Genomic DNA, 27,855 nt, shown 5'->3' with positions numbered 1-27,855 from the left:
TGTGGTGCGGCGGCGGCGGCGGCAAGATGGCGGCGCCCGGGGGCTCGGCGGGCGCCGCGGCGCTGAGGGCGCTGGTCCAGCAGTTCACCGCCATCACCGGTGGGTTCGGGGCGCGGGGCGCGCCGAGGCCGCCGAGCTTCCTCGGGAGGGTCCGGCCGGGCACCCACCGCCGGCGGGCCGGGGGCGGGAGGTGCGGGCCGAGGCGGAGCGGTTCCGGGCGCGCTGCCCCTGTCCCCAGAGCGCCTCCCGCTGGGCGCCGGCGGTGCCGGGGCCTGTCCGCGGGCGCGCCGCGGGGCCGCCCAACGCGGCGGGGCTGCCCCGGGCCCGGTCCCACTCCCTGCGCGGCGGAGAGCTCGCCTCCCTTCGAGCGGCGGTTCCTCTCGGTTGTCCCGGTGGCGCGGGTGCGTGTCCTGCTCCCTCCCTGCCTCTTCCCCTCCCTCCCGCCTGCGCTCCGCCCCGGGAGCCACTTCCCGCTCCTGCTGACGGCCGGCAGGGACCCGGGAGCTGAACCCCGAGCCCGCCTTTGGAAAAACAGAAATATCCTATAGCGCGGGCGACTTGCGGCGAATTGAGTTCGCAAACGCAGAGAGCAGGTCGCTTTTCCGTGGAAGTTCGCGTCAGGTAACAGCTCCTGCTTCAGGTTGTGTACTTGGAGCACTTGACCCACTTTGTGTTTAATCTGCTTCACCGTAGTTACCCCCTGGCTGATGGATTTGTATGTCAGGTACTGCAGGAGTGTTTAATAAGATGTATTAACTGTACAGGCAAAGAGAAGTGAAACTGCTTTAATTCGGTTGTCCAGACTAGCCCTGTTTCAGGTTGTGTCCCTGTACTTGGACACACTCAAATCCACAGCAGGATGTAAGCGGGGAAATTATTGATCTCTCAGCTATTCCTAAAGAATCTTTGTAGAGTAAACCCTTTGAACCAAAAGAACCCACAGCAAATATATTTTCAGTAATGTGTGCCTATGTGGGAGATATTTGCTAAAACCTGAACGAGATCAGGCAGAGCTGTGCTGGTTTCCTCTTCCTGACACCTTTTATGTTTAGACACGTTTTATGCTCAACATAAGAGAACCCCTCTGTGCTTTCAGAAATGGAAAAAAATAGCCTACTGGGCTTCACCCATCCACCATTAAGTGGAGTTTTGAAGTTTTGGTTTTCCGTGTAACAGAGGTGAAGGTTGTGTTGTCAGGGAGCTTGTCTGGCCGATGCTGGTGTGGTGTGACAGGTGCTCACACCTCAGTGCTTTGTGTTAGTAGCTTTTTCTACTCGGAGTTGTAAGTGTATGCAATCACTCCTGTCTGTGGGGGAAAGGCTGAGGGAATACTCTCCGGCATGAGGGATGGGGAGAAATAGTCCTTGACGCTTTTCTTTGGTCCTGGTGGCAGAATTGTGTTTCTTTGGTGCTCTCATCCAGGAAAGTACTGCTAAGAGAGTGTAACTCCTGCATGTCTTCCTCAAGGAAATGATGGGATATCTGTGAAATTTGCTTTGAGACTTAACAAATATTTAGAATTTTCTGTTTTCCAGCACAAGGACTGAAAGCTTTGATATGCTGGCACTTTCCTCAGGAATGATGATGGACCAGTGAAGGCACTTTCTGTGTCAGTGTCTTTGTAAATAATAGCAGAGGGTTGAATTATCATTTTTCTTCCTGTTCTTGCAAATGAATGCCTTTGCATGACTCTACAGTGAGGTGTAGAGTGGTGTGTGTGTGTGTGTGTGTGTTCCAGGCTCACAGGTGTGGTTTCATTGCTACAGTTAACATTGAAAAGAGCTGAAAATGCCAAAAAATAGTTTGAGCGAAGAACCTGAACTTCTCATTGTTTTTTGGGATAGTTTTTATTTTGCACTTTCTTCAGCTCAGTTAAGGTCTTAAAATACAGCTGACTGTCATCCCAGCGTGCTTGTTGTGGCAGGTTGGGTGTTTCGGGAAACCAGTTCCCTCAGTCAGTTTGGCTTTCTCAGTGGTTTGATGTGCAGGTTATTTAGAACTGAGTGATCTCCACTGTTTCAAAGTGTATTCTTTGTTCAAACCAGAGCTTCTTGAGTCTTTCTCAGAAAATCTGGGAAACATCTGAGTATGTTTTGCCCAGACTGATGTTATCTGTGAGCCTGGTTTTGGGCAAAGTGTTTTCATCGTTTTGGTGACTTGCTGTGAACTTAGGAAGAATTACTACAGATCGCAAAGCTGCTCCCAGACTGGTTCAGCTGCATTTTACCACTCTTCCTCTCTACCAGCCTTTCCAAAGGAAAATAAGCTCTTTGGCAGTCCACCAGGTATGGAGAAGATGCTGCAAAGAATTGGGTTGCAAGAGAGCTGCTTCCCCTGAGGGAGCTTTTGCTGATGGGATGGTTTTTGAGGAGAAGTTGGGAGGTAGAGGCTCATCCTCTGAGGAAGGACCTACAGGTGATGTTAGGAACTGTTGCTTCATCTTGAACAGCAACATCAAAACTGGGATTAGTTGTACTTCAGGTGTTCAAAGCCAGTCTGGACAGGGCCTGAAGCAACCTGGGGTAGTGGAAGGTGTCCCTTCCCTTGGCAGGGGGTGGAACTGGATAAGCTTTAAGCTCCCTTCCAAGCCAAACCATTCCATGATTATGTGATTTGAATAAATGTTAGTCATTATACAAAGAATTCTGTAGACAAGTACTACTTTCTCCCTCTTGGCTGCTTTTTTTTCCCTTCTTACATAAACTGAGCTTCTGCTGGTTCGTTTTTGCTTTTCAGCAGAATCAGTAAATCAGGGTGTCTTTTCTTCCATCTCTAAATGTCTGTTACAAGTGCATAAAAAACTTTAGCAGCTGATTCAATATTCTTCCTGTTAAAATGTTAAGTCAGGTTTTCTTTTTTCTTTGTGTATATGCCTGCTTGTGTTTGGAAAGTGCATGGAATCGTGGAATGGTTTGGCTCGGAAGGGGCCTTAAAGCTCATCTTGTTCTACCTGCTGTGATGGGCAGGGACACCTTCCACTATCCCAAGTTGCTCCAAGTCTATCCTTGGACACTTCAGGCATGGAGCAGCCACAGCTGCTCTGGGCACCCTGTGCCAGGGCCTCCCCACCCTCACAGGGAAGAACTTCTCCCCAAGATCCCATCTAACGCTGCCCTCTGGCAGTGGGAAGCCATTCCCCCTTGTCCTGTCCCTCCATCCCTTGTCCCCAGTCCCTCTCCAGCTCTCTTGGAGCCCCTTTAGACCCTGGAAGGGGCTCTAAGGTCTCCCCAGAACCTTCTCTTCTCCAGGTGAACACCCCCAGCTCTCCCAGCCTGGCTCCAGACCAGAGGGGCTTCAGCCCTCACAGCACCTTCGTGGTGTCCTCTGGACTCATTCCAACAGGTCCAAGTACCAGGAAAGTGTCAGACCTCTAGAAGAAAATCCAGATCATGCTGAAACCCCTCAGATGGTTTCCACTAGGTTTTCAGTTGCTGGCAGGAAGAAGCCTGGCAGTCCTGACTGCAAGCATTCCCTTCCCCCTGAGCTCTGCATGTTTGTCTCCGTTCGCAGTTGTGCTTCGGGGATAAATGGCAGCTGATGAACTGTTCCTCCTAATTATTAATGCTTTGAGAGGGAAAGCTGTTGTGGGCGCTTCCAGTCAAAACGCTGTGATTTCCCTTTGGCATTCCAGGTGCCAGTGAAAGCGTGGGGAAGCATATGCTTGAAGCATGCAACAACAATCTGGAGATGGCTGTCACCATGTTCCTGGACGGAGGAGGGATAGCAGAGGAGCCCAGCACCAGCTCCGCCGCGGTGTCTGCTGTTCGCCCGCACCCCGAGTACGTACCCGGGAACACGGCTGTGCAAACCAGCCCGTCCTACCAATGTCACAGTGGAAAGCACAACGAATCAGGCACTTGTCACTTTGCACTCACAGCAATACACACTGCTTTGATCTTGTTAAATTGATTGCTCCAGCGTTGTTCTGGGTGTTCTGGCTTGCAGACCAGAAGTGAGTCTCTTGCGCGTACTTCAGAATTTTTCTGTAGATTTCAGCCTGCTGTTTTTTACAAACAAAGCCTGAGTCATTAAAGTGGGGATCCAGTAAAAAGAGAGTCGTATTTTTAAATTGCTTCAGCAATCTTGCTTTACGCTAATTTGCCAGTTAGAGAGTTCTGTTTGTTTGGTCCTTATAAATGAAGCCACCTTACTCCCATTTCATAGATTCATGAATTTCAGGTTGGAAAAGACTTCTAAGATCATCAGGGCCAGCCATCAACCCAGCACCACCACCACGTTCACCACTAACCCATGTCTCCACGTGCCACATCCACATGTTTTTTGAACACCTCCAGGGATGGTGACTCCACCACTGCCCTGGGCAGCCTGTGCCAGTGCTTTACAACCCTTTCTGTGAAGGTATTTGCCATAATATCTAACATAAACCTCCCCTGGCACAACTTGAGGCCGTTTTGTCTCATCCCATCTCTTGTTACCTGGGAGAAGAGTGTGACTTGTGAGGGTTTTATTGTGGTGGTTTAGGCCAGGCCCTGTACACCAGTATGCAGAGGAATCAGCAACTTCAACACCTTCATCAGTCTCTCAAACATCAGATGCCTGTAAATGGAAGAGAATTTCCACTTAAGCGTGGCAGAGAGTCTTGGTGTTGCCTATTAATGTGACTGCTTGGGATACAGGGAATATCTTGAGAGGTATAAATCACATTCATTAAATATGGTAAATTAAACATAAGCCAGGCTTTTGTCCTTAGGAAAATCTTCCACTCCAGGAAAAAGACAACTAACTTACAGAGGAAAATCCTTGCCTCTCATACTTCCTGAAGCACATGTATAAATTTAAACAATTCTTTTATTGCTAACCTTTATAGCTGATGCGAGGTGCCTTCCTGCTTGAACCTTTGACAGGTAACAAAGTTAAAATAGGTATATAGGTTAGTGTTCTTATTTCTAGGCAACTTCTGACACATCAGTGACTTCACATTTTTCTTGGAATACTTTCTTTTTTATACTCAACACCCTCCAGGTGCTGATCAGCTTAGTGTTCCTCCTGGGATGAGAGAACAGTAAATGTGCAAATGGAGAGTAACTAGCTGCACAGAGCAATCAAAGCTGTGGAGTTAAGGGCAAGGTTAGTGCATCCTGCTGATGTGCCGAGGTACTTTTTGAAACCTGCACGGTCAAGAGCCGCAAAGTGCACACTTCACACCTTGGAAGTCTGAGGGAAGAGGGAGTTCATAGGCAGGCTGTAGCAATGGATGAACCCTTCTCCACACAGATCCGTGGGCCAGGTGACCACACCATTGTCACAGTGATGCTTGTGATTTCCTTTCTTCTCCTAATTGTGGTTTCAGATTATCTGTAAATCTCTGCAGGCATAACTGACTGTGCTGTTGACATGTGAGGGAGCCCAAATAAGTAAGCTCCCTCATGTGTAAGCCAAGAACTGCATCAGAAAGGGGGAAAATGGCCATCTTGACCTTGTTTTCCTTCCTCTGGAAAAAAAAGAGGTGTGACTTTCAGGTGGAAGCAAAAAAGTTTTCTGACAGACAAAAGCTGGTAATAAGGAAGATAATATTTTTTTCTATGTAGCTAGCAAGGAAAGGAGGATGGCAAGTGGATTATTTGGCAGCTTTTGCTAAGTTTTTAGAAACTTTTCCAAGTTCTAACAAAGTTATTCAAGAAGAAAAAACATTTAAATAGTAGATGGACAAAGCCTGGGATTGAGTCACTCAGGGGTTTGCATAATCTTCTATCAAAGGTCATCCATGCCAGCTCTGAGTGCACAGGGTATCAGGTCCAGCAGCAGTGCCATGAGTGGGAACAGATGCTCCCTCGAGGTCCCACTTAATCCCAGACCTCTTCATTCTTTGCATTGGTACAGCAGCATCTTTAACTGGTTCAAGCTGCAGGAGCCTTGGAGCATAATGAGATGTGGTTTGTACAGTACTTGGAATATTATCGTCTCTCTGATATTTTCTTTGTTGTTTCCTCTCCTTTGATAGGGATGAAGTACGAGCTCCAATTCCTCAAAAGCAGGAAATCTTAGTAGAGCCTGAGCCCTTGTTTGGAGGTAGGCTTGTGTTCTTATTTTGTTTCTGGTTTTTTTTACCTTGAGATGAGCTAAGTGACAAAAAAAATCAAAACTTGCTGAATATGAGGAAGTAACACCAGTGGTATTGAAAACCTCACACAAGAGAGATGCTACATTCCCAAGAGTACTGATTTGCTAAATCTTGTTTCGTGATACTTTGTGAGCTGACAGCCAATTAACTTAATTAAGTATACATCTGCATTCTGGGGGCCCAGAACTGTGGGGTACTGCTGTGGAAATGTTCGAGGTGCTGAGATGGAAGATGCAGCCTTGGCTGATGAGTGAAAATGAAGAGGACAAATGCCTGCATCTCGAGGAAACGACAGATCAGAAAGAAGGGCTGAACCGTGTGGTTGCTCATAACCTTCTCCATTTCTCAAGCAGGAATTTAATTTGCTCTTTAAGCTGTGCCATGCAGCTCCTTTTCTTGTCTCTGTCCTTCTCATGTGGACCAGGCCATTTCTGGGTTGGCCTTTGCCATGTCAGATGGATTGAGAGCTTTGCCCTTTTCACCAAGGAAGGCCATGCGAGTGCTCATCACTGCAGTGGTCTCACACCCGTGGGAAATGCTCTTTTCTATCGTTTAGTTGCTGTATTAGAGAGGAGGAGGCCAGGCTTCAGGCTTAGCCCAGAACTGATTTTGTCTTGATTCTGTTTTCAGATCGGTGTTTAGCCAGGATGCACAAGCTGAGGGGTGGTTCAGAGGGCAGCACACAATGCCAGGCAATACAGGTGCACTCCACTTGCCTTTTTGCACTTAGCACAGACAGCAATATTAGCTTTTCTAGTTTTAGTCCTTGTTGCAATTTTTTTCCTGTCTGTTTTGGGAGCTGGAAAATTTCGACTCCTTTAATATGCTTCAGTCCCTATGAATCACTGAAATGGTCTAACTTAGCTTCCACTTCTGCATACTGATGTGAGATGCATAAAGTACCAAGTTTGAAATACACACCTAATTTGCATTTGGGCAAAAAGGGAATGACATACAAAGTGTCTGCTTTCGTTGAAGTGCTTTTGCAGTTCTGTGAGCTTCACTGATGTCACTTCATGTGATTCCCCTTGCTGCTGAAAGGCCACCTTGTCAGCAACAGTGATGCTGCACTTCGAAGGTCTCAGCCATCAGATGCAGTGACACAAAAACAAAGACATACTGTGTTTATCTAATCCTTGCACTTCCCATCCTACCTGGATTTTGGAAGTGAGGTGTTTAGCAGCAGAGGAGGGCAGTTCTGCAGCAGTAAATGTGCATCCAGAGGAAGATGCCCTGCCGATGCCTCTCTGAAAATGGAGGAGCTCTCTGCACTTTTTCCTGTGGCCCAACAGAGTTTTTGACAGAGATCTGTTGACTCCTGTGGGTTACCAGGATTAAGATCTACTGACCCTAGTGCTTGGCCTTCTTATACCTACCTGGTTACACACTGATCTCGGTCACACTGTCACTGACCACCACTGAGGTGACCTGGATCAGTGATACCCTCCTGGCACTGTCTGATCCACCAATGCCACTTGTGTTTCTGGCACAGAGCAGCCTGACAAAGCAGCTGAACCTGAAGAGATAATTGGTCTCAGCTCTAGTCTTAGTGCAGGGGAGGTGGCAGTTTCTAAGGGTCATACTGAAGTGATTGTATAAGCTCATGCTTTTTCCAGTTGAAGAGGTGACCGTGTATATTTGTGCCCTGCTGGATGCATGGATCCCATCATGCAGTATAAATGATCCTCCTGGACTGCTGAGAGCCTCTTCACCTGGGCTGCCAGGCTAGAGCTGAGCCTGGCAGGGACATGCTGCTTTTGCTGAAGTGGTCCTTCAGTTGCTATTCCAACTGAGTTTGAGTTGTTCTGAGGTTGGCTTTAGAGGGTTGTGCTTGTGCCTGAGCACTCAGGGTGAAGGAGATCTTACTCCCTGGAGCTGAGAGGTGTTATTCCCCAGCACATTCCTTGTTCAGGCTTGCGTGCTTTTTCCATGATAGTCTGTATCATCACATTTCCACTGGGTATACTATGCATTTATCTTTAATTTGTTTATTATTTATTACGTCTTGTAGCAATTGGGCTTTGAAAGTTCTGTCTTTCAGTTGATAGTAAAGGAGATAAGTAGCTGGAATAATCTTGGCAGGCAGTTGTGTTTTCCTTCCAAGTGCAGTGGTTGTGCTGTACCTTAGGATTTCAGTGGGATTTGGGGGTACTATTTCTGATACCTGCCTGGGCTGCAGTCTCTGTCCAGCTGCACATAATCAGTTCTGAAGGTTTCCTTGCAAACAGTGACGCAGGGTCTAATGGAAGAGTGTTGCTGTTCAGTCCAGCCAAGAAGTTTGGACAGGATCAGGATAAGAGTTTAGAAAAGAATAGAAATGCATTGCGGAAAAAACAAATGTGGTTTTTTTTAATTAAAAACAATATTTTCTCATGGGGTTTAATCTTTTAAAGGTTTTCATCCACTTGAAGGCCTTAGGTAAAATCTTGACTGGAATTGTGACAAGGTGATGCTGTGACAGCACTGCCACTGCATGCTGAAGGGCCTTGGTGAGCCCATCAGATGGGGTTTTAAGCCTTTCTGTATTGTTGATACTGTTTTGTTTCTGGTCTAAGGTTTGCTGGAGGGAGGACATGTTAGGAAATGGAATTTACAAACCACCTACTGCCTATTTCCATCCATCTCCAGCCCTTCCTAATGACCTCTACTCCCACATCATCCCTGCTTCGGGTTCCTATTCTGTTTTCCTGCCCATGTGATGGAAAGCACTAATATGTATTTATTTTGATAATATGCTTTTGAAATAATTCTTGAATTTTTTTTTAAGCTCCTAAAAGACGCAGACCTGCTCGCTCAATATTCGATGGCTTTCGGGATTTTCAGACAGAAACCAGTAAGTGTCTACAGATCAGTAAGCCTGATACTCTATTTTCTTCCTTTTAGTGCAAATAAGATGGAGAAATCATTCCTGTTGTAGGCTAGGACAGCGTTCAGTTGTTGAAACATTTTTAAATTGCCTATTGTATAGCAAGGTACATTATTAGAAATACAGAATCATGATTATCACAGTATATTCTGTCTGCTTTGGCATGCTAAATACTGTCATGCTAATTCTCAAAAAAACTCTTTTTCTGCTCTACAGGGAACAAAAAAGGGGGAAGAATCTTAACACCCAAGTAGAAATTAAATTTATCCACTGAATATTTCTTGGCTAGGCAGTGGACGTTCTGGCACCTGAATTCCATTTGAGTAGCCCTGAGGCTTCTTGGCCACACACGAGGCTCTCGTGGCTTTAATTGCTGTTTGCCCGTGGCTGCTCATACACAGAATCTCCACATGCCAAAGCACTGGCTGTTATTTCATCTATGAAGTGTCACAGCATGGGATTCTGTGACAGCACAGCTCCAGGTGTTTCACAGCTGAGTTATGGCTGTTGTGCTGATGTTGCTGGAGTGTTCCAGAGGTGTAACCACAGAATCAGTAAGGTTGAAAAGGTCCTCTGAGACTGAGTCCAACCATTCCCCAGCACTGCTGAGGCCACCACTGCCCCACATCCCCAGGTGCCACATCCACACATCTGTTAAATCCCTGCAGGGATGGCGACTCCACTGCTGCCCTGGGCAGCTGTGCCAGGGCTGGACAACTCTTTCCATGAAGAAATTTTCCCTAATATCCAATCTCAGCTGCCCCTGGTGCAACCTGAGGCCGTTTCCTCATCCTGTCACTGGTTACTGGGATCCATGGACCATGTTCCCACACAGTTAGGGGTTGGCTGCCAAACTGAAAATGTGTGTTGGTAGTTACTTTGCCCTGACAGGTTTGGTTAGGGTTTTCCAATAATGGTGAACACACCAAGTATTGAAATCACTGGCAGCTGTGTAAATGAAAATGCACCATGTACAGAATCAATACCCTTAAATTTTTTCTCACCATCTTCCAACCTGGTCTAGCAGAAGGTGTTCCAGCCCATGGCAGGAGGGGGCTGAAGTGGGTGATCTTTAGGGTGTCTTCCAAACCATACCACCCTGTGATTCCACTCTTAAGACATTTAGAGATGCCCAACATGTGAGAGATACAGTGTGAGGGTTTATGGTGAGACTTTATCATGCTTGTTGGCAGAACTTTACAGGTGGACATCACTGTCTGGAAAAGCAGCCCTGGCCATGAAATTCCAGATTATCTCCTGGCTCCTAGGGCTGCTCCACAGGGATGCTTTATTCCCTGTGTGTCTGCTCAGGCGTGGTTTCAGCTCCTTCCACACTGGAAAATTTTTAGCCATGGGATAGTTATTGTTCATTTCAGCTGACCTGGTTCTGTAAAATACATCACATATCTGCTGTGGCTTACCTTTATTGTCCCTGGTCATGTCTGTGCAGGAAATGTATTCTGTATTATTTCAGATGGAATTGATATGCTTTAAAAGAAACATCCAAAGAGATTTCTCCATGTAAACTAAATCCGTTCGTTTCTTTCTTTCCCATGGGATTGCCCCACAGTCAACTAATGGAAGCACTGCAATAGAAATACTCCTTTTAAAAGTTATATTGCTACAGTCTAGCTCAGTTTCCCATTTAAAAGCATCACTGGGGACAAGTCACAGCTTTTTTTGGCTCATTTGTTTTCAAATACTGGTATGTGACCCCTCAGGTTTATTAAGACGTTGTTTAAAAGTGAAAGCACATGAGAAAGCTGAGGCAAAGGGGTTCTGCCCTTACACACCAGCTAATCTTGTTCTGTGGGGTCTAACCCTGTGACTCCATAAGAGAGATCCTAGGATTTGTGCTCATATTCCTCCCACTAACTGCTCTAGCCCTGTTCTCCCCACACCTCCTAGGAGCTCGAGGGAATTTCACCCCAGAAGTTCTTTGTTTGAGCATTTAGCCAGTAATAAATCCCCCTTGTGAGTATGTTCAGTCTAATTCTGCTCCCTTTCCTCTTGGGGCTGTGCAGTCCGGCAGGAGCAGGAGCTCCGGAACGGAGGGGCAGTGGACAAGAAGCTGACCACACTGGCAGACCTCTTCAGACCTCCCATTGACCTGATGCACAAAGGCAGCTTTGAAACGGTGAGGGCTCACATTTGGGTGCAGATCCTTATAGGGTGGCTTGGGAGGGTGTCAGGATGGATCCATGGCCGGACAGTCAGAAGGTTGCAAAAGATGGGGCAGTGATAAATATTTGATGGACTGCATATGGGAATGTTGGTGACACATTGAAGGACTTCACTGATGATGGTGTCACCTGGAATGGGCCCACAAGGATCATCGAGTCCAACTCCTGACCATGCAGACCACGTTGTTCTATGTTTCAGTATCAGTGTGGCAAATCACACGTGGTGGGAGACTTCAGTGAGCAAGGGAGGCTGGTCAGGATGGGAAGATTGCGTCCCTTGAGCTGTCTCCATAGAGGATACAGAGAAAGCTGGAGTAAGATTGCTTTGGATAAGTGAGGGAGGACTTTGCAAGGGGCAGTGTGGTTTGCAGCACAGCCCTGCTGAGAAGCTCAGGTGGAGTTAAACAGCTGAGTGGCTTCTGATACCTGAGTGAGTAAAAGTATTTGAATGCAGCTTTGCCATCAAGCCACAACTTCATCCTCAGTGGAGGTGTTGCTCTTGTATAAAATCACAGTGGTTGTCTTCTACTTCTGGTGGTGCTAGGGAAAGTATCCCAGAGATACAGGACACTGTCAGCTTTAAACAATCTCAGGTGTCACCTTCCCTGGCTGTGTAGGCATGTGTGGATCTATTCCTGAATTGTTATGATGGGGGTCAATGACTTAACTAATGATTACAGAACATGCAGATTGGTATATATTTTTAACTTTTGAGTCCATAATTTCCAGATATTCTTCAGAAACTCCAGTTACTACTGAGCTTTCTCCTGGTCATTTTTGAATAGATAAGATTGATGATGGTGACGATCATTATTGTTACTGCATGAGAATGCAAACTAATGATTAAATGGTGCAATACAGATGCTGGAGAACCGACTGCACAAGCTGAACAAAAATATTATTTACCTTGTTTTCATATGTGCCTTGACTGCTGTGCACAAGTACTAGAGCACTGCTGGAGAGTTTTGGTGAAACACTGTGTGCCTTTATGGAGTCTCCAGCTCTCATCCCATTACCCTCATCTCTTTTTTTTATGCTTCCCAAGTCACCAGGGATCAGTTTCCTTGTCACTGATTGCTGTGTTCTGAGGGTGCCCTCCACAATCTCCTTAATAGAATTCCAGGTGTGAAAGGATGCTGGCAGAGAAGAGCTGTGTCCACCTTGGGAAGGAGCTTGGTGCAGTGGGAGTAGAGGGGCAGCCTGAAGCAGTTGATGCTCAGGTATCCCTGCCTTGTGATTTGTGGTGTAGGGTTTACTTTAAAACACGTGTGTCAGGTTTTCAGCTGATGCTACTGCTGGGCCTGGGGTCCAGAGCTGTTGGTGAGACCAGCAAATGTGTGGTTAAAGGCACCAGTAAGGGGAATTCACGTGGCAACAACCAGCACTGCTCCAGGAACAGTCAGCAAGTGTCCTCTGAGCTCTGCTGTGGAATTTGAGATGGGTGCTTGTCTTTCTTTGGGTCTTGCTGGAAACGTATGGAGACTTGAGCAATGTTGATTGTGGCATCTGTCACAGTCAAAAGTAGTGTCAGAGAGTGACATAACTGACTGATGGATTTGTTTGTCCTAAAGTCTCTGCATTCTTATTCAGTCTGGAAAAAGAATTTTTAAAAAGGGGTGGACTGGGGGTGGGGAAGGGGTTTGTATATACTCACCTTGCCCTGTTCTGTGCAGTACCTGCACTCTGAAGACCTGTATGCTTCCAGGTGTTGGCACTCACCTTGCTGTGTTCTTGTACAGTTCCTTGTCCCATGGGATACCCTTCATTTCACACTCATGCTCCTCAACTTCACTGCAGTACAACTCTTCACCTTCTCACTGTGTTGACCATTTCCCCTTGCATTTTACCTTTTCTGACTGCACACTGCTCTACTGCTCTGCTGCTTCAGCCTGGGACGATGTCAGGCCTCAGTGACCACAGTCTCTCAAAATTCATCTCTGGCAAGCTGCTGTTGGCTTCTCCGTTCTCTGTATGCTGAGATAAATGTATATAAACCATATGATAAATCAGAGATGCTCATCACATTGCACAGTATCAAAGACTAAACACTGTCATTGTGATGCTCTTGTAGTTAAGCTTTGATCTAAGTGGGGTTTTCTTTCCAAGGTTGGGGTGTGCAGGAACACTCTGCCAGGGTTGAGCCATGTACATTTATCAGAGAATCATTTAGAATTCAGGGCTTCATTGGCAGGAGTGGTGACATCTTTGTCACTCATCAGCTGTTGCTGCTCTTTGGGTACCTTAAGGTTGGTTTTTGATGTAAGTACATGTAATTATCTTTAGTCTTCCCCAAGAAACCTCACTTTTTTTCAGTTACAAAGAAACTGCTACCAGTAAGGCCCAAATAATTGCTGTTTCATTTTAACTCAGTAATACTAGCTGTAGGAATAGGTGAGGTTAACTTCATGGCAGAAAAATTTTCAAGTGTTGACTGACATTGCTTTGGGTTTTTTTAACTTGCTGTATGTGAAAAAGCATTGTGCTTCACATGCAGAACAACTTATGATCACTGTACTTGTAGAGTTCAGGGTGTGATTGACTAAACTAGAGTTCCCCCATTAATGTGGGATCTGCTAGGAGTAAATCACTCAAGAAGAATAAATAAATTGCACACCAGACATGTCTGATAGAGAACAGTGTGGTTTTGTTCTCATCTCAGACTGCTTCCAAGAACTACAGGTGTTCTCTCTTCATGCCTGTGATGTGAGAGATGTTTGAATTTGACACACCAAATTGACTGAGTTTGCAGTTCTTGTTGCGGGAGGAGATGGTTCTGGTGTGTGCAGTTCTGTGCTCAACACTCAGTAGGGTTTCAGTGAAGTGACTGAATGTCATGTTGCAGAGTTTCAAGTCTGCCTGTATGATTTTTTTCCCCATTTAACAGTAACCTTTTCTAGCTGCTCCCTGGTTTACAGCTGAGACTGAGGGGCTTTTTTTGTTTCTACTTAACAAGCAGCAATAATTTGGATGCTGATCTGGTCACTGTATTCAAATGGAACAATTACCTGTGCATAAGGTGCTTCCAGCCTGGTTTGGGTCAGCACAGCTGCAGGTACAGCTGTGGCTCAGGAGTGGCTGGGTGCTGAAAGGATCTATGCCCTGCCCCAGGTAGGAAGGGGAAGTGTGGCCCACACAGGAGACTTCTTGTTTGATAGTGTCCTGCTCTGACTCCCTGTCAGCTGTTGCCTTCCACACTGAGTCACACACACGTCCAGAGGGTCACAAGGTGCTGGCTCCACTTCCTTCTTTTCTCTGCTGCCTTGAAAGGATTGCATTTCAACAAAACTGAGCCAGCAGGAACCACCCCAGCATTTTTAAATCATGTTCAGAGAAGTCAAATGAGAGGAAAACTTATTTTTAGTAGTGCAAGAGTCAGAGTTACACAGGGAGATGCAGCACTGAGTGTAAACCAAGACTTGTCTCACAAATTGTCTCACCAGATCGCTGGTTTGCTGCCCTAAGTTGTAATGATGAAATATGTGACTGGGCAGAAAGGGTAAAGGCACACTTAGGACAGATTGGATTGGTTTGGGTTGGTTTTTGCATCTGGGCTCCACTGGCTCTGCTCTCAAAGAGTGGCTCTTCTATACTGCCCTATGTGTGGGCTCTGTAAATGCCTGGCACTGGCCTTTATACCTCAAGGAAGGAGGGGAATGGGAGAGCACTTGGTGTTGGAAACAGAGAATCTAAATCCATCCACTTTTGGGATACACAAGCCAGCTCTTGAGCCTTCCCTTGTTGTCTTGTCACTTACCAAAATGACCCACCCATATAATCTCTAAACCCACAGTGTTTCTTCTTCCCACACTCTTGTCCTTCCACCCCCTCAGAAGAATCCCTGGAGCTGTGTAAGAGCAGAGCTCTGTGTGTGTGTGAGATAGCAGCAGTTTAACTGTGTCCTTTTAAATGTTAAACCCAAAGCTTGTTTTTAGAAGGAAGCTAAAAGTAGTTGCAAAAGTTCTGCCTGCTCTGCAGGTGAAAACTCAGTTTTGCAAATTTTCTGTGTGGAATTTCCTGCTTGTATCCTTCCAAGGCCATTAGCTGGACAGAGGAGAGGCAGGACCAGAGGTTTGCATTAATATTGAAAGATACACAGAGCGAGGGTAGAAGAGCAAGATGCACTTCTCAGCTTTCTAATTACATTTTTCTGGGAGTGTTCTTTTATCAGACAGACTACATGAGAACACAGGACTAAGGCAATCCAACTGTCTTAAATAACATAAGGATTTTTGTTCCCTTTAAATTTGGGCAGTACCTCTAGGCCTCATCTCAAACTGATTTCTTTGAATTAATTCTCAAAATGCACAGTTAGCTCAAAACAAGTCCTTTAAATAGAAGCATGATGACTGTATTTAAGATCCTTGCCAGTTACTTAGGTGTCACCTGCCCCACTTTTCTCACCTGGTGACCAAATACTGGCTTCTGGCAGTGTAAATTAGTGGTAAGTAGTTAGTGTGAGGCCTCTTGTGAGAACAGGACTATTCCATGCTTCTCCTTCATTTTTTTTCCTTTGAGTAATACAAGAGCTGCCTCTGCAGGGCACTTGGCCACGCAGACTGACCTTGTAGGCTGAGATTCTTGCCTTGGTGAAGCTGAGTGTGTGGGTTTCACATCTGTCTGTTACACAGTGGGCAGGCAGACTCTTCCAAATTGCACTGGCTAAAATTCATCTCAAAAGTAAAAACTTTGGTTTGGGGAACAAAGTAGTGCCCAAACAGCAAAATCTTGCATAACATCCTGATTCCCCTGAATTTTTTGTCCTTTGAATTCCTTAACAGTAGATTACCAGCAGGATGGTGAGCATAACTTTTAAGGTTTTTTTTTTTTTTTAAAGCAAAGAGAGTTCCTATGCCAGTTCCAGTCTTTCCAGGTGGTAAGAGCATTCCTGCTGTTGATCTAGCCCTCTTTTTTTCAACAGGTATGACAGTTCAGCGATCAGAATTACATTCTTGATCAAACTCCTACCATTAACTTGCAACCAAGCAATCAGACAGTGCCAGCTTTGTGACTCAAACCAGTAAGATTTCTTCCTGCGCCTTCCTTTCTCCCTCCCCACTTGCAGTCTGGATAAGCAGCATCAAAAAAGGATGCCTAATTCGGCAGTTGGACAGTCACAGAGTAACTCAAAACTTGGAGAGAAAAAGAAAACACGCAGAGAAGGGGTCCTGTTGAATCAATGCAAGTCCTCTGTCAATTATGCAACCTACTTAACTAGATGATCCATGGGTTTATCTTTAGACTGAGCAGGTCGTTGTTGTCAGATCAGTGGGACTGACTACACTTTTCCCTGAATAAATACTTTATTCAGCATCGCCATGTGTGTCCCCCCTCCGAGTTGCTTTTCCCACCCTGTGCTTGGCTTGTTGAAATCCAGCAGCTCTGTTCATCGATGTGATTCTGTAATTCAACCAGGCTCATTTAAAGCAGATCCTTCAGCCCTGCCTTCTGTTTTGTGGGTGCCTTTTCACTAGCTCTGTCCATCCTCCTCACTGCGAAGGGGTTTGGTGGAAGGTCTGGCAGTGGTAGAAGCCATCTCTGATCATTGCTGCCATCGGTGGTGTCTGGCCCTTCAGCCTGACCTAACCAAGCTCTTCCCTCTGCTTCCAGGCCAAGGAGTGTGGTCAGATGCAGAACAAATGGCTCATGATAAACATTCAGAACGTGCAAGATTTCGCCTGCCAGTGCCTCAACCGTGACGTCTGGAGCAACGAGGCTGTGAAGAACATCATCCGGGACCACTTCATTTTTTGGCAGGTGAGAAATTGCCTGGGGATGGATGTGTGGGTAACTTGCTGCCTAGGTAGATGGGACAGTGGGGAAAAAAAAAAGGATTTCTTTGAAAAAGATGGAATTCTCTTGGCACATTTGCAGCAAAGGTGTATTTCATGGAGTGTATGTAGTTTGTGGATGGAGATTTAATTCATGGATATGCATTTGAAGGCATAAACTGCCTTTGCACTTGTGCAACAAGATGTTACCACGTAGCTTCTAATACATGGAGAGCTGGAGGTTTTCTTCCAGCTTGTCAGAGTTACTGAGAGCTCTGTGTACCATTTGCAGTTTGTACTGTAGAAGAGAGAAAAACTCTGGGCATTTTCAAGGTTCAGTTTGTTTGGGTTCCCTCTGCAGCCACTAATCTGCCCAATTTTGTAGGTGTACCATGACAGCGAGGAAGGACAGCGGTACATACAGTTTTATAAATTAGCAGACTTCCCTTATGTCTCCATCCTGGATCCCAGGACAGGTAAGACAAGTGGCAGCTGGTTACCTGGAGTTATCCCATGGGAAGGACTGACAGCTGTAGGCTGGAATACTTTCCGCTGCAGTTTGTGTTACGTTTGGCTTAAGAATCTCTTCGAGACCCGAAGGACTGACTCAGCATGTTCCCAGAGGAACTAAGGGAATAAAACACCCAAAAATTGCAGAAATTCTGTGTATTTGAAGCTTAAGCAAGTATTTTGCTTAGAAAGTGAAAATAGTTCCATCTGGTAGAAAAACTCTGAATTCTTTTTTTTAAATATTTCAAAAGCTTCTTGAAGTCATGTGATGAATAACTGCAATATTTGTAAGCACTACATGAATCTGCTTTCTGCTCCTCCCACAGAGCTTTGTGAGGCTCAGCAATGATTTTTTAAATTGCATCTTAATTTTGAAATTAAGTCAAATTCAAGTTTTTGTTTTGTTTTGCTTGTTTTATTACCTGAACAATCAAACTTCTCCCTCTCCCTCCAGCTCTTTTTTAAAGGTGTTGCTTTTTCTTTTGTATCCCACAGCTTCTTTTATCGTCCTATAATGCAGCTGTCTGGTTATATAATGCTGGTCTGGTCTCCTGCTTCTAAGGACTGAAGTGATAGTGTCTGTGATCTGTGATCAGAGCTGAGATCTCTTTGTAGTTGACTTAAACCACCCAAAAATACATCTATTTTTTAATGTTGCAGCTGAAGTTAGGATACTCTCCTTAGCACTTTACTTCTGGGAACAAATGCTGTTTGCCAAGGGTTAGAATCAGTTATGCAGGAATGGAGAAATGCTTCTTCATAAACTCAGTGGTTTGGTGATTATTCAATTTGAGGCCAAATTCACCATTCTGTGCTCACATTCCCATGGATAAAAAGAATGGAAATAAACTGGGTCTATATCTATGTCTGTCCCTGTTCAAGGGAGTGGAAGGAGGAAGCTCCATAATCATCAGCTGGTAGCCTGTGGGAAGCTGCAGTTCCTCAAACAGGGACTCTTGCAGCAGTGAGTTGGTGTGTTTGACCACTAAACTGCAGTGTTTTGCTGAAATTTTGTTTGAGACCAACTTCTGTGATGCCACCTTTTGTTCCCTAGGCCAGAAGCTCGTGGAGTGGCATCAGTTAGATGTGACTTCTTTCTTGGACCAAGTGACCGGCTTCCTGAGTGAGCATGGCCAGCTGGACGGCCATTCCAGCAGCCCTCCCCAGAAATGTTCCCGCTCAGTAAGTGTGGGGCTCTTTGGGAGACACCTGAAGGAACACCTGTGTTTACCCAGCTCTCCCAATTTCCCTCACAGACTCCATGAGTTAGTGCAAGGGCACACAAAAATACAGCGTGCCAGGGAATGCCTTCTCCCAGGGTCACTGGTTGTGCTTTCAGCACTTGGTTTGGATTTAGCAGGCATAGTGTGAAAGGAAAATGGATTACTCCATGCAGAACTCCAGGGAGAAGCCATTCAGTAATTACAGCATGCCTGGCTTTCCCTGCTGTGTGTTCCTGACAGGTTTAGTGGCTTCCCTTCTGGAAGACTGATGTCCTCTTGGTTTCAGTACGTATTTGAAGGCAGTTGTGATGTATGTGTGTTGTCTGCATCCCACAGGAGAGTCTCATCGATGCCAGTGAGGACAGCCAGCTGGAAGCTGCCATCAGAGCCTCGCTCCAGGAGACACATTTTGATTCCTCGCAGGCCAAGCAGGAGAGCCGGTCGGACGAGGAGTCGGAGTCGGAGCTTTTTTCTGGAAGCGAAGAGTTTATTTCTGTTTGCGGATCCGAGGAGGAGGAGGAGTCGGAGATTCCAGCCAAGCTGAGGAAGTCTCCACACAAGGACTTGGGGTATAAAAAAGAGGAGAGCCGGAGGCCTCAGCCTGAGCCCTCTGCAAGGACTGAGCCTGGGACAGCATCAAACCACAGAGTCCTGCCCTGCATCGATGCAGGGGCACTGGAGGAGTCACCTGACAAGCCTGAAAGTACGTTCCGGGGCCTCGACGTGAATGGTAAGTGCTCGCTTTTTATGGCTTTTGTTGTGGCTTTTTTGCCCGAAACCGTTTATAGGCTGCCAAGCCTGGTTTCATCCCTTCTTTTAAAAATCCCTTCTGATTTCCTGCCTCCTTGCCAGCAGACATGTGAGTGATTCACCAGCAGCACCCCTTTGGCACAGCAGTGCCCCAGCTTCAGAGCCCTCTTGGTCCCTGAGCTCATGTCTTGCCCAGGAGTAAGGTCCACGCTGGTGTAACTCAGGTGCAGTGTGCTCTGGGCACGCTGGCTGCTGTCAGTCACTGCTGCTTTGGAAGAGTCCTGAGCCTGATGTGTTTATTTTAAGCATTGAGGTAGAAATTTATCTCCACAGACTGGATCTTTGTGTTTGTCTCCAGTCCCTCACCCTGCTGTGCTGTCCCACCTGAAATCTACACAGGAGTTCAGCTGCCCTGTTGTTAACTTGTAGTGACTTCCTTTGTGTAGGACCAAAGGCACAGCTGATGCTGAGGTATCCAGATGGAAAGAGGGAACAAGTTTCACTGCCTGAACAAGCTAAACTTCTGGTGAGTGGAGTTAATGGGAATCCTTGTCTGAGCACAGGAAAGCCAAAACTGGAGAATTTCTGTACCTGGGCTGGCAGTGTTCAAGTCAGGTCTAGTGGGAGAGGTGTATCCAGGGAGTGCTTGCCCTGTCATTCCTCTGTGTTCCACGTCATTCCTCTCTGATAACTACTGCCTCTGTGTGTCTCCATTGCAGCTTGGGTTTTGTGCACACTCCAGTGTCTTCCTTAATCCCCACACTGCTCATTGCCATTCTGAAATGGCTCTTAAATGGCTTTTGCATTAATCGTTAATTACCATAAAATTACCTCTCAGCTTTCTCACTTCTGGGGCTTTGTTTCTAAAAGTAGTTGGTTCCCATGGTAAAATCAAAGGCAAAAGTCTTCATTCTCATTCTCCATCTCTCCCATCATACTTCCACCCTCCCTTCAGGAGTCCCAAAACAAATTTATTACAATATTACTTAATTACTGTGCCTCAGGTTTGCGTCTCAACTGTGCTTTGGGCTCCTTACCTTGGAGAAGTCCATGTGAATGGCATTTCCATCAAAATTTTGCAGGTGCTTACCTGGAAGCAGAGTATAAAGAGGTCACTGTGTTCCTGTTTGCCATGAGGTTTCAGGACACAGTGGCCAGTTAAGCTCATTTAAATGTAATCAATCTAATAGCTGGAGCCATAGGGAAGGCAAAAGCACACCTCACAGAAGGATTTTGTGTAGATTTGGGAGAAAAGGGTGCTATCTCTTACAGAAATGAGTCAGCAGCTCTAGGAATGTACAGTATCCTCTGCTCGTGTTCTCATCCTTGACTCTCCTGCTTGAAAGTGAAAGGAAAAAAAAGCTTGACTGCTTTCTGAATGCAGCTTGTTCAGTAAATTTGCATGTATTGTTAAACATGTAGCACTTTGTAATACTTAAGCAATTCAATCAGGCAGTACATAAGTGTAATACTGAAATATCCCTGATAATCCTGACTTTTGGTTTGACTTTTGGTTTGGCTCCTTTTACGGACTGTGGAAGTGAAAGGAAATTTATCTCAGCATATGATTTCCCTTCTGCTCTACAGTCAGCAGAGGAATTTAGCTGTGTCAAGGCTTGTGGGTAAAGACATCTTTTAGTTGCAGAGCTGAACAGGCAGCATTTGTGCTCATCTCATCTCATGTGATCTTCTGGAGCCTTTCAGTCTGATTCAGATTGAGTCTCAGGTGTTTCTTTGTGGGCATCATTTCCATAGTGATTTTTTTAACTCAGTAGCTTCCATTTTAAAGCTGGCCAGAACTAGCAAAAGAAATTGCTTAAGGAGACAGTTGCACTTTCAGGAGTTTTAACTGATGGTGCTCCCCAACACTGGTTTTAAAAATGCTTTATTTTTAATTGTTGTGTTGTTATTGATGAAGCACTGGCTTCTTTACACACCTTATTTCCAAGAGGTGCTTATGCTTCCAATATTACCATGATGCTCTTTCTTCCCCTCAAGCAAAAAAAAAAAAAGGCAAAGGCAACACTGCCTCACTGTCTTTTTATGGAAGGAGGTGCTCACTGTGTGCAAATTAAGTTGACTTTACTCTGTTCAGCAGCTCAGCCCTTCCTCCACATCCTGAATACCTTTGGTTTGCCAGGTGTTTAAGGTGTGCAGGAAAGACTGGCCTGTGAAGGGACAGGGAGGGATGTGGGCAGGAAAGTTGACTGAAATATTTAAATTCAGTGGTTTGTAAAGGAATTTTGATCATCTTTGTTGCTGTGATTTGCTGTGAGTTACTGGCATAAGTTGCCACCAAAACAATGTGAACAGTATTGATAGGACCCCCCGATGGTTTTCACACTTTATTACATACAAATTATCTTTCCTTCCTCTCTTACAAAAGCTACAACTCCTCCTTCTGCCCACATCTTGCTCTGTTTCTGTGCCCTCTTTTCTTCTGCCAATCCCCACCTCTCTGCCCCTCTCTGTTTGTGCTTTAGGTTCTCATCTGCTGTGTTTCCTGGTGAGCTTAAGAAATCTCTCTTGCCACAGCACAGACACGGGCTCTTCCTGACATGGCTTGGGGTGTGAGGCTGGTACCCCTCATCCCAATGCTCTGTATCCTGCCCCAGTTGCTTCTGTAGGCAGAGAAGCCAGTGAATTGAAAAGATCTTTAAAAAACTAAAATCAAACAACCCCAAACTCTCCAACTTTTTGAAGAAAAGAAAAAACAAAGAGTAAAAGTACTGCATTTATTTTGGTCAGTGCTACCTCACAAAAGTGCTTCTTTGGTGGCCTTTAGCTTTAGGGTAGGGACACCATCTGATAAACAAATGAGGAGGCTTCTATTGTGGGGTATTTAAGGCTTTTTTTGCAGATTCTGTTTCACTGAGACTTGAATGTGTGGTGTGGAATTCAGCTGTCTTGCATTAATGCACTAGTATGTTTAGTTTTATGTGTAGTTTACCTTATGTGTAAAGCATCAGTTTAGGTAAGGAATGACTGGTAACTAGTTTTTGTGATTAACCATACCCATGTGTGGGCCAAATTAGATGTTAAAGTAAAAGAGGGTCTGTGAGTTTAAAAATCTTTAAAAAGATTTTAAAATCTTCTTTGCCCGTGATTGCAAACTTCCTTTTTAAAGGAAAAACGGGATTTTGTGGTTTTTACATTCTGAATTCTGTGACACTTGTGACATTCTGTGACACCTTCCTTCCTCTGCAGGCGCTGGTGAAACACGTCCAGTCGAAAGGATACCCCAACGAACGCTTTGAACTGCTCACCAACTTCCCTCGGAGGAAGCTCTCCCACCTGGACTATGAGATCACGTTACAGGAGGCAGGCCTGTGTCCTCAAGAGACTGTCTTTGTGCAGGAAAGGAATTAGCACTGTGGCCTGAGTTCTCCCAGCCTTCCTCCCTCTCCTCTTTGCCTGGGACAAGAGTCGTTAAATATGCAGTTAAGGGTCATGGGATTGCAGTGCTGGAATCAGGCAGCTGACTGGCCCTTCCTTCTCCCTCCTCCTCTCTCTCCCTCCCTTCTCCCGCTCTAGTGACCAAATGAGAGTGCTCAGAGTTTTATTTTCTTCCACAGCTGCAGAGAGCATTGGGAAGAACATCTTTCCTCTGCTTTCCTGGAATAAAGTAAAACAGTCATCTGTGTATCCAGCACGCTGGAGCTTGGAGTGGCCATAATACACAAACCCTTCTCGCTGCTATTCTTAAATCTGTTTTGTTTAATTTATTTTTGAAAAGAACGTGTGGTAAGGCACTGAGGCATCTCTCTGTAAGGAGAGAGCATAACCTTCAGGACACTCTTTCCTTTGTTTGGATTCCCTACACAAAAGGTCTCCATTAACCTTCCAGCCTTCTCTTATCCAGGGCTCTGGTTTTGGAAAGGAGTTGGATTGAGCCGTGGTAAAATACTCTGCCCCACCTCATTCAAAGGCTTCTAGATTGCCTGCATGTTTTCCTCCTGCTTTAAATTGCCAGTGGACATAGTAAAAAAAACAGCCAACCCCCCAAAAAGACAACTGTGCTCCATATGGGATTGACTGCTTGGCCCAGAGGCAAAGCTGTGAGTCCAGTGCTGGAGCAGAACCAGCTCCTTCATGGGAGTGGGTGAGTTTTCCATGTTCTCTTCCAGCATCCTCAAAGTGTCTCCTTAACTTGCTCTCAGGATTTTGCGAATGACAAGGGTACTCTAAAGGCTTTGGATTCTCTGAAAACACCTGCCACAGAGTACCTGACAGTCAGTTGGCTTTTTTTCCTTGGCACAGTGGTTGGTTTTGAGTTGGTTTTTGGTTGGCTTTGCAGGCATTTTACAGCACTGACTGCATTGAGCATCAGTTAATGCTTCATAAAACACTTCCCAGCCTGGTGGCTTGAATTCCCTGGGACGATTTTTATTCTGTTTCCATGTTCATCCACTGTCACTTATCTCTAAATTTGGAGGGCTGCATGGAAAGCTGCTCCTTGGTGCAGGCTTTCCTTTCAGCTCTGGAAGCTTGGCACCAGAAGTCAGTGCCCAGGTTTTCCTCCAGTGTGTTCTCTAGCCATGGAGCTGCAGGTCAGTTGGTGTTTCAGCAGCTGTTCCAGTGGGACAGGAGTTAACTAGCACAGCCCTCAGCAGAGTGTGGTGGATTTGTGTATTTGCAGCTAAAAACTCAGTTTAATGTGCTCTTCAGTCACTGAGGAGAAAGGCACGTGAGACCTGGCATCACTGCTGACTTTTTCTGCCACTCTCAGATGATTGTCCTTGTTAAAGACTTCAGTAGTCAGAAATTTACATATTCCATATTTTGCCTTTGATTTCATCTGTACTTTGGAACCTTTAAATGCAAGAAATCACAGAAAATGTCTTGCATTCCCCATGGAAACTTCAGCTCACAGCTGTCTCCTGCTCATAATTGAGGTTTGGCATGTAATCATGCAATTGTATAAATTGATTTCCCTTTCTGCTGCAGGATGTAGTGTCAGGAAAGCAGAATCTCATCTCAGTTTCCTGATCAGTGGTTGATGTGACACCAGATGTCATCTTTGGTTTGTAAAGACACCCTGGTGTGGAGGCTGCTCCCAGCATGGGGAAGGGGGGGGAGTCTTGTGTTTGGCCTGTGAAGCAGCAGTGGCACTTGTAGACTGAAGGATCCTTTAGTTCCTGGATATCCAGATTCCTAACTCGCATTTCCACGTAGACCTAAAGCTTCCTGAAGCAGCTCCAGCTGTCTGGTTGGAATAACAAGTCCCAGGTGTGGTTTATTGGCAGCTTCCCTCCCCTGCCCCTCCCGGGCCTCCTCCTGTATGTGGGGCTGGGTTGAGCCCTGTGATGAGACCAGGATTTGCTCAAACAGGGGAAAGAAGAATGGGAAGCTGAACATTGACATTGAAAACTGCATTTTCTTGTAGTTTGTTCTGTTCCAGGAAACTGTGATCCTGGGTTGAGGGGGTTTTTTTTTGTTTGTTTCTGTCTCACAGTGTGGTTTTTCTATCACTTTTCTTTTGCTTTGCTTTGAGGGCAAGAGACAGAGAAAAGAATTTTTAAGGAATATGTATCCCTGCATGTGGCTCTTCTCTTTGTTCATTCCTCCCTCTCTCCTTCCCAACCCAAACCAGCCCAGTGCTGTGACACACATCAGCTGTGCTGTGGGAGCTGAAAGCTGATGAGAAACTACACCAACCAGGACAGAACCTCTTCAGCTCTTCATCCCTTTGGAGGAATGTGTTTTGCTGGCCTGAGGAATATGGAAAACATGAATCAAGTCCTGCCTGGGACAGCTCATAGCAGTGAAGGTGATGGCTGGTTGGGCACTGTTTAAGGAGCCTTTAAACAGTCACTTCTAGATGTGAAATCTGAAGCTCAAATTGCCTTTGCTGGAAAAAATGTGTTAGATTGGATTGGGAAATACATGGTGAACTATGAAGGACAAAGGAAACCAATCCTTCAAAGGCTGTGGTTTGTGGCTTCCTGTGGGTGTCACTTGGTCAGGATTTGCATGTGGTGTTGCAAGCACTGGTGGGGTTGGAGGAGCAGCAGTGCATGTAGGCAGTAGGGATTCTTCTGAGTGCAGAACTGGTCAGGGCTCTCGTGTTTGAAGCTGGAGCTCCTTGCTGCTGGTGGAGATGTTCCCTTTGCCTGTGCTCTTCATCCAGCACAGCTTCATTTTGGGATGTAATGTCCAGCAGTCCCAGTAACAGCCACAATTCTGGAACAGCAGGTGGAACAAGCACTGGCTTTCCCTGCCAGGTGCTGCTGACACATTTACTTCCCATTTCAGAGGCCCACAGAAGAATTTTGGATCTTTCTGATGCTACCTGCTCTTAAGTCAGGCTGGTTGACCAGCTTCAACCTCACAGCATTCCCCATGGAGCTAAAAAGGGCAGGTAAAGGCTGGGCCAAACATTTCTGGCCATACTTGTGTTATTTTCTTTAGGCTTTGAGCTAAGGTCTGCAATTTTTACCATTTCTGACATTCATGGACTGCAGTGCGTTGCTTTTCCTGGTGAATCAGCTCAGTTAACACCACCAGTCTTAGAGGGATGTCCACTATGTGCAGGTAGCTTGTAAAATACAGCTGCCTGTAAAAGGCATCCAAAGGTACCATTATTCCTAAGTAGATCTAAACAGGAATTTTCCATCAGCTCTCCCCTGAGATCCCTGACCTTCTCCTCACTGTCAGGGGGAAGTGACACCTCTGCTTTGTCCAGCTTGTGTTTCACAGGGTCCACGTCCTTCAGAGCCAATTTGTACACTCAGCTTGCCCTGGGACTGGTGCTGTGGTTTGTACCTTTGCAGAAACTGGGTTTGGTGCAGGTTTCAGTAACTCAGCCTCTTTGCTGAGTTTCAAATTCCTGTGCTGGGTCTGGAGCAACAAGGGCTACATTAAAACCACTTTTCTTTTGGGGGCAGGGCAGCATTTGGGCTGTTGGTCAGGTAGCAAATGCTCCAGAGATGCTTGAAATGTGATGGTTTTTCAGTAAACCCCATAAAAATGAACTATGAATGCAGGGACCTGTGTAGGAATGTCTGTGTGAGTGGGAAGATCTGTGTCGTTTCAGGGCCTTATCACTTCATTTTTATTCCTTTTTAGTTTGTATTAAATGTCAGTGCTTTCTTCTGGTTTAACCCCTGTTTAGTGAAGTTGATATTCTGGTGTTCCAAGAGGAGAAGGGGTGGCAGAGATGTGCTTTAGGTGGGTGAAGTGCTTGCTGTCCCTTAAGGACTGGCTGTGCCTTGTCTGGCTGTTCCCATAGACTCAAATCCAGCCTCTGCTCTCCCTCACCCTTTCTGTTTATTTATTTTCACGAGAGATTTTTCTATAAACAGAGCAGCTCCTGTCTCAAAGACAAAACAGACTGATGCTGAGCCCTGTGCTGGCTGTGCTCTCAGGAGGACCCACGGGCCTGTTTGGCTTTGGAGCTGGTAAGGTTAATGGATGCCCTTTCTGGGATGACTTTTATACCCATCTCCTCGTGTCTGTGCACTCCCAACAAACAGAGCCATATGTATTTACACACGCAGGGGTTTAGTCAGAGACTGCTGCCCCTGACAGCAGTGCCTCAACCTGCCTCGGGTTATCCACTGTGTTCCATGGGCACCTTGGGAGTGAGGGCAGAAATTCGGGATTTGGGCGCTGTCTCTGATGGCTGGGGGTGTCTGCAGTGCAGAGAAAAGTCACTTTGTAACTGCTTGTGAAATGGTGCCCGAACTGAAGCTGTGTGGAGCAGGGGATGAGGTGCTATTTTATAGACCAGATTTATACGAAAAACAGCTGGGTGAAACTCAACTCAGAGACACCAGACTTTAGGACAGATGATTTTTTAAAAATGAGGCTGTCTCCTGGAACTGGGGAACATCCAGTTTCTAAGGGACAGCTTTTCATAATGGCCACTTTCTTCAATGATGGCAACTTCATGTGGGAGGAGGGAGAGGATTAATTTGAAAGTTTTCAGCTCACTGTGCTGGGAGGGACCAAACTCAAGGAAACCTCTGATCTATATACACAACTGCTGCATTTTTTATAAATATATGTAAATGTCCTATTGTAATATTTGATCCTGGAAATAAAACAAACTGTTTTCAGTAGCTTCCTTCAGCTCTTGGTTTTTTTGTGGTTGGGGTCTATTTGTTGGTTTAGTTCTAATGAAAGTCTGTCCCTGTGTTATCTGGGGAGTTCCTGAGTTTCTCCTTAAGGATACTGGGGTAGAAGGATAAGGAACTGTTGATGACAGCACTGCCCAAGAAAGTTTCAGGCTGTTCTAGACGATACAAAATCTTGAAGTGAGACAAACTTACAGGACCTTGACAGAAAAAATGCCCATATGAAAACTAATAACTAGAGGCAGGGCTAGGATTTGCCATCCTTCCCAATGAAAGAGCAGAGAAAATGGGGCTCTCTATTCTGAAATGTCAGCATCCTCCTGGTGCAGGTGTTGTTGAGGCAGAGCCTCTGACTTCTGCAGTTGTCTTTGGGCTCCTTGGGATGTTCCTGCTGT

General features: G+C 45.7%; 1 protein-coding gene across 2 annotated transcripts; it reads left to right on the top strand.

Moving 5' to 3' along the window:
* The first annotated feature begins 12 nt into the window (after nt 1–12).
* UBXN7 (UBX domain protein 7) lies at nt 13–27,445 on the top strand. 2 transcript variants are annotated; one of them, XM_039556898.1, is made up of 11 exons: nt 13–99; nt 3,632–3,779; nt 5,963–6,030; nt 8,850–8,915; nt 10,973–11,085; nt 16,739–16,885; nt 17,285–17,375; nt 18,464–18,591; nt 18,969–19,362; nt 19,829–19,908; nt 22,590–27,445. In XM_039556898.1, the coding sequence occupies exons 1-11, from the start codon at nt 27–29 to the stop codon at nt 22,749–22,751; spliced, it is 1,470 nt and encodes a 489-aa protein (XP_039412832.1). In that variant the 5' UTR covers nt 13–26; the 3' UTR covers nt 22,752–27,445. The 2 variants fall into 2 exon arrangements, with proteins under 2 accessions (XP_039412832.1, XP_020439389.1); XM_020583800.2 differs by lacking the exon at nt 13–99 and adding an exon at nt 489–621.
* Nucleotides 27,446–27,855: the final 410 nt, after the last annotated feature.

The sequence above is a fragment of the Corvus cornix genome, chromosome 9, assembly GCF_000738735.6.
Source record: "Corvus cornix cornix isolate S_Up_H32 chromosome 9, ASM73873v5, whole genome shotgun sequence".
Taxonomy (NCBI): Eukaryota; Metazoa; Chordata; class Aves; order Passeriformes; family Corvidae; genus Corvus; species Corvus cornix.
This window is presented reverse-complemented; position numbering and strand designations above follow the sequence as displayed.

What these genes read in the sequence shown, in the direction of transcription:
- UBXN7 (XM_039556898.1), top strand. Translation starts at nt 27, where the DNA reads ATGGCGGCGCCCGGGGGCTCGGCGGGCGCCGCGGCGCTGAGGGCGCTG. An exon ending in CATCCTGGATCCCAGGACAG is followed by an intron (nt 17,376 to 18,463) that starts GTAAGACAAGTG and finishes TTTGTTCCCTAG; the next exon opens with GCCAGAAGCTCGTGGAGTGG. An exon ending in CCGGGGCCTCGACGTGAATG is followed by an intron (nt 19,363 to 19,828) that starts GTAAGTGCTCGC and finishes TCCTTTGTGTAG; the next exon opens with GACCAAAGGCACAGCTGATG.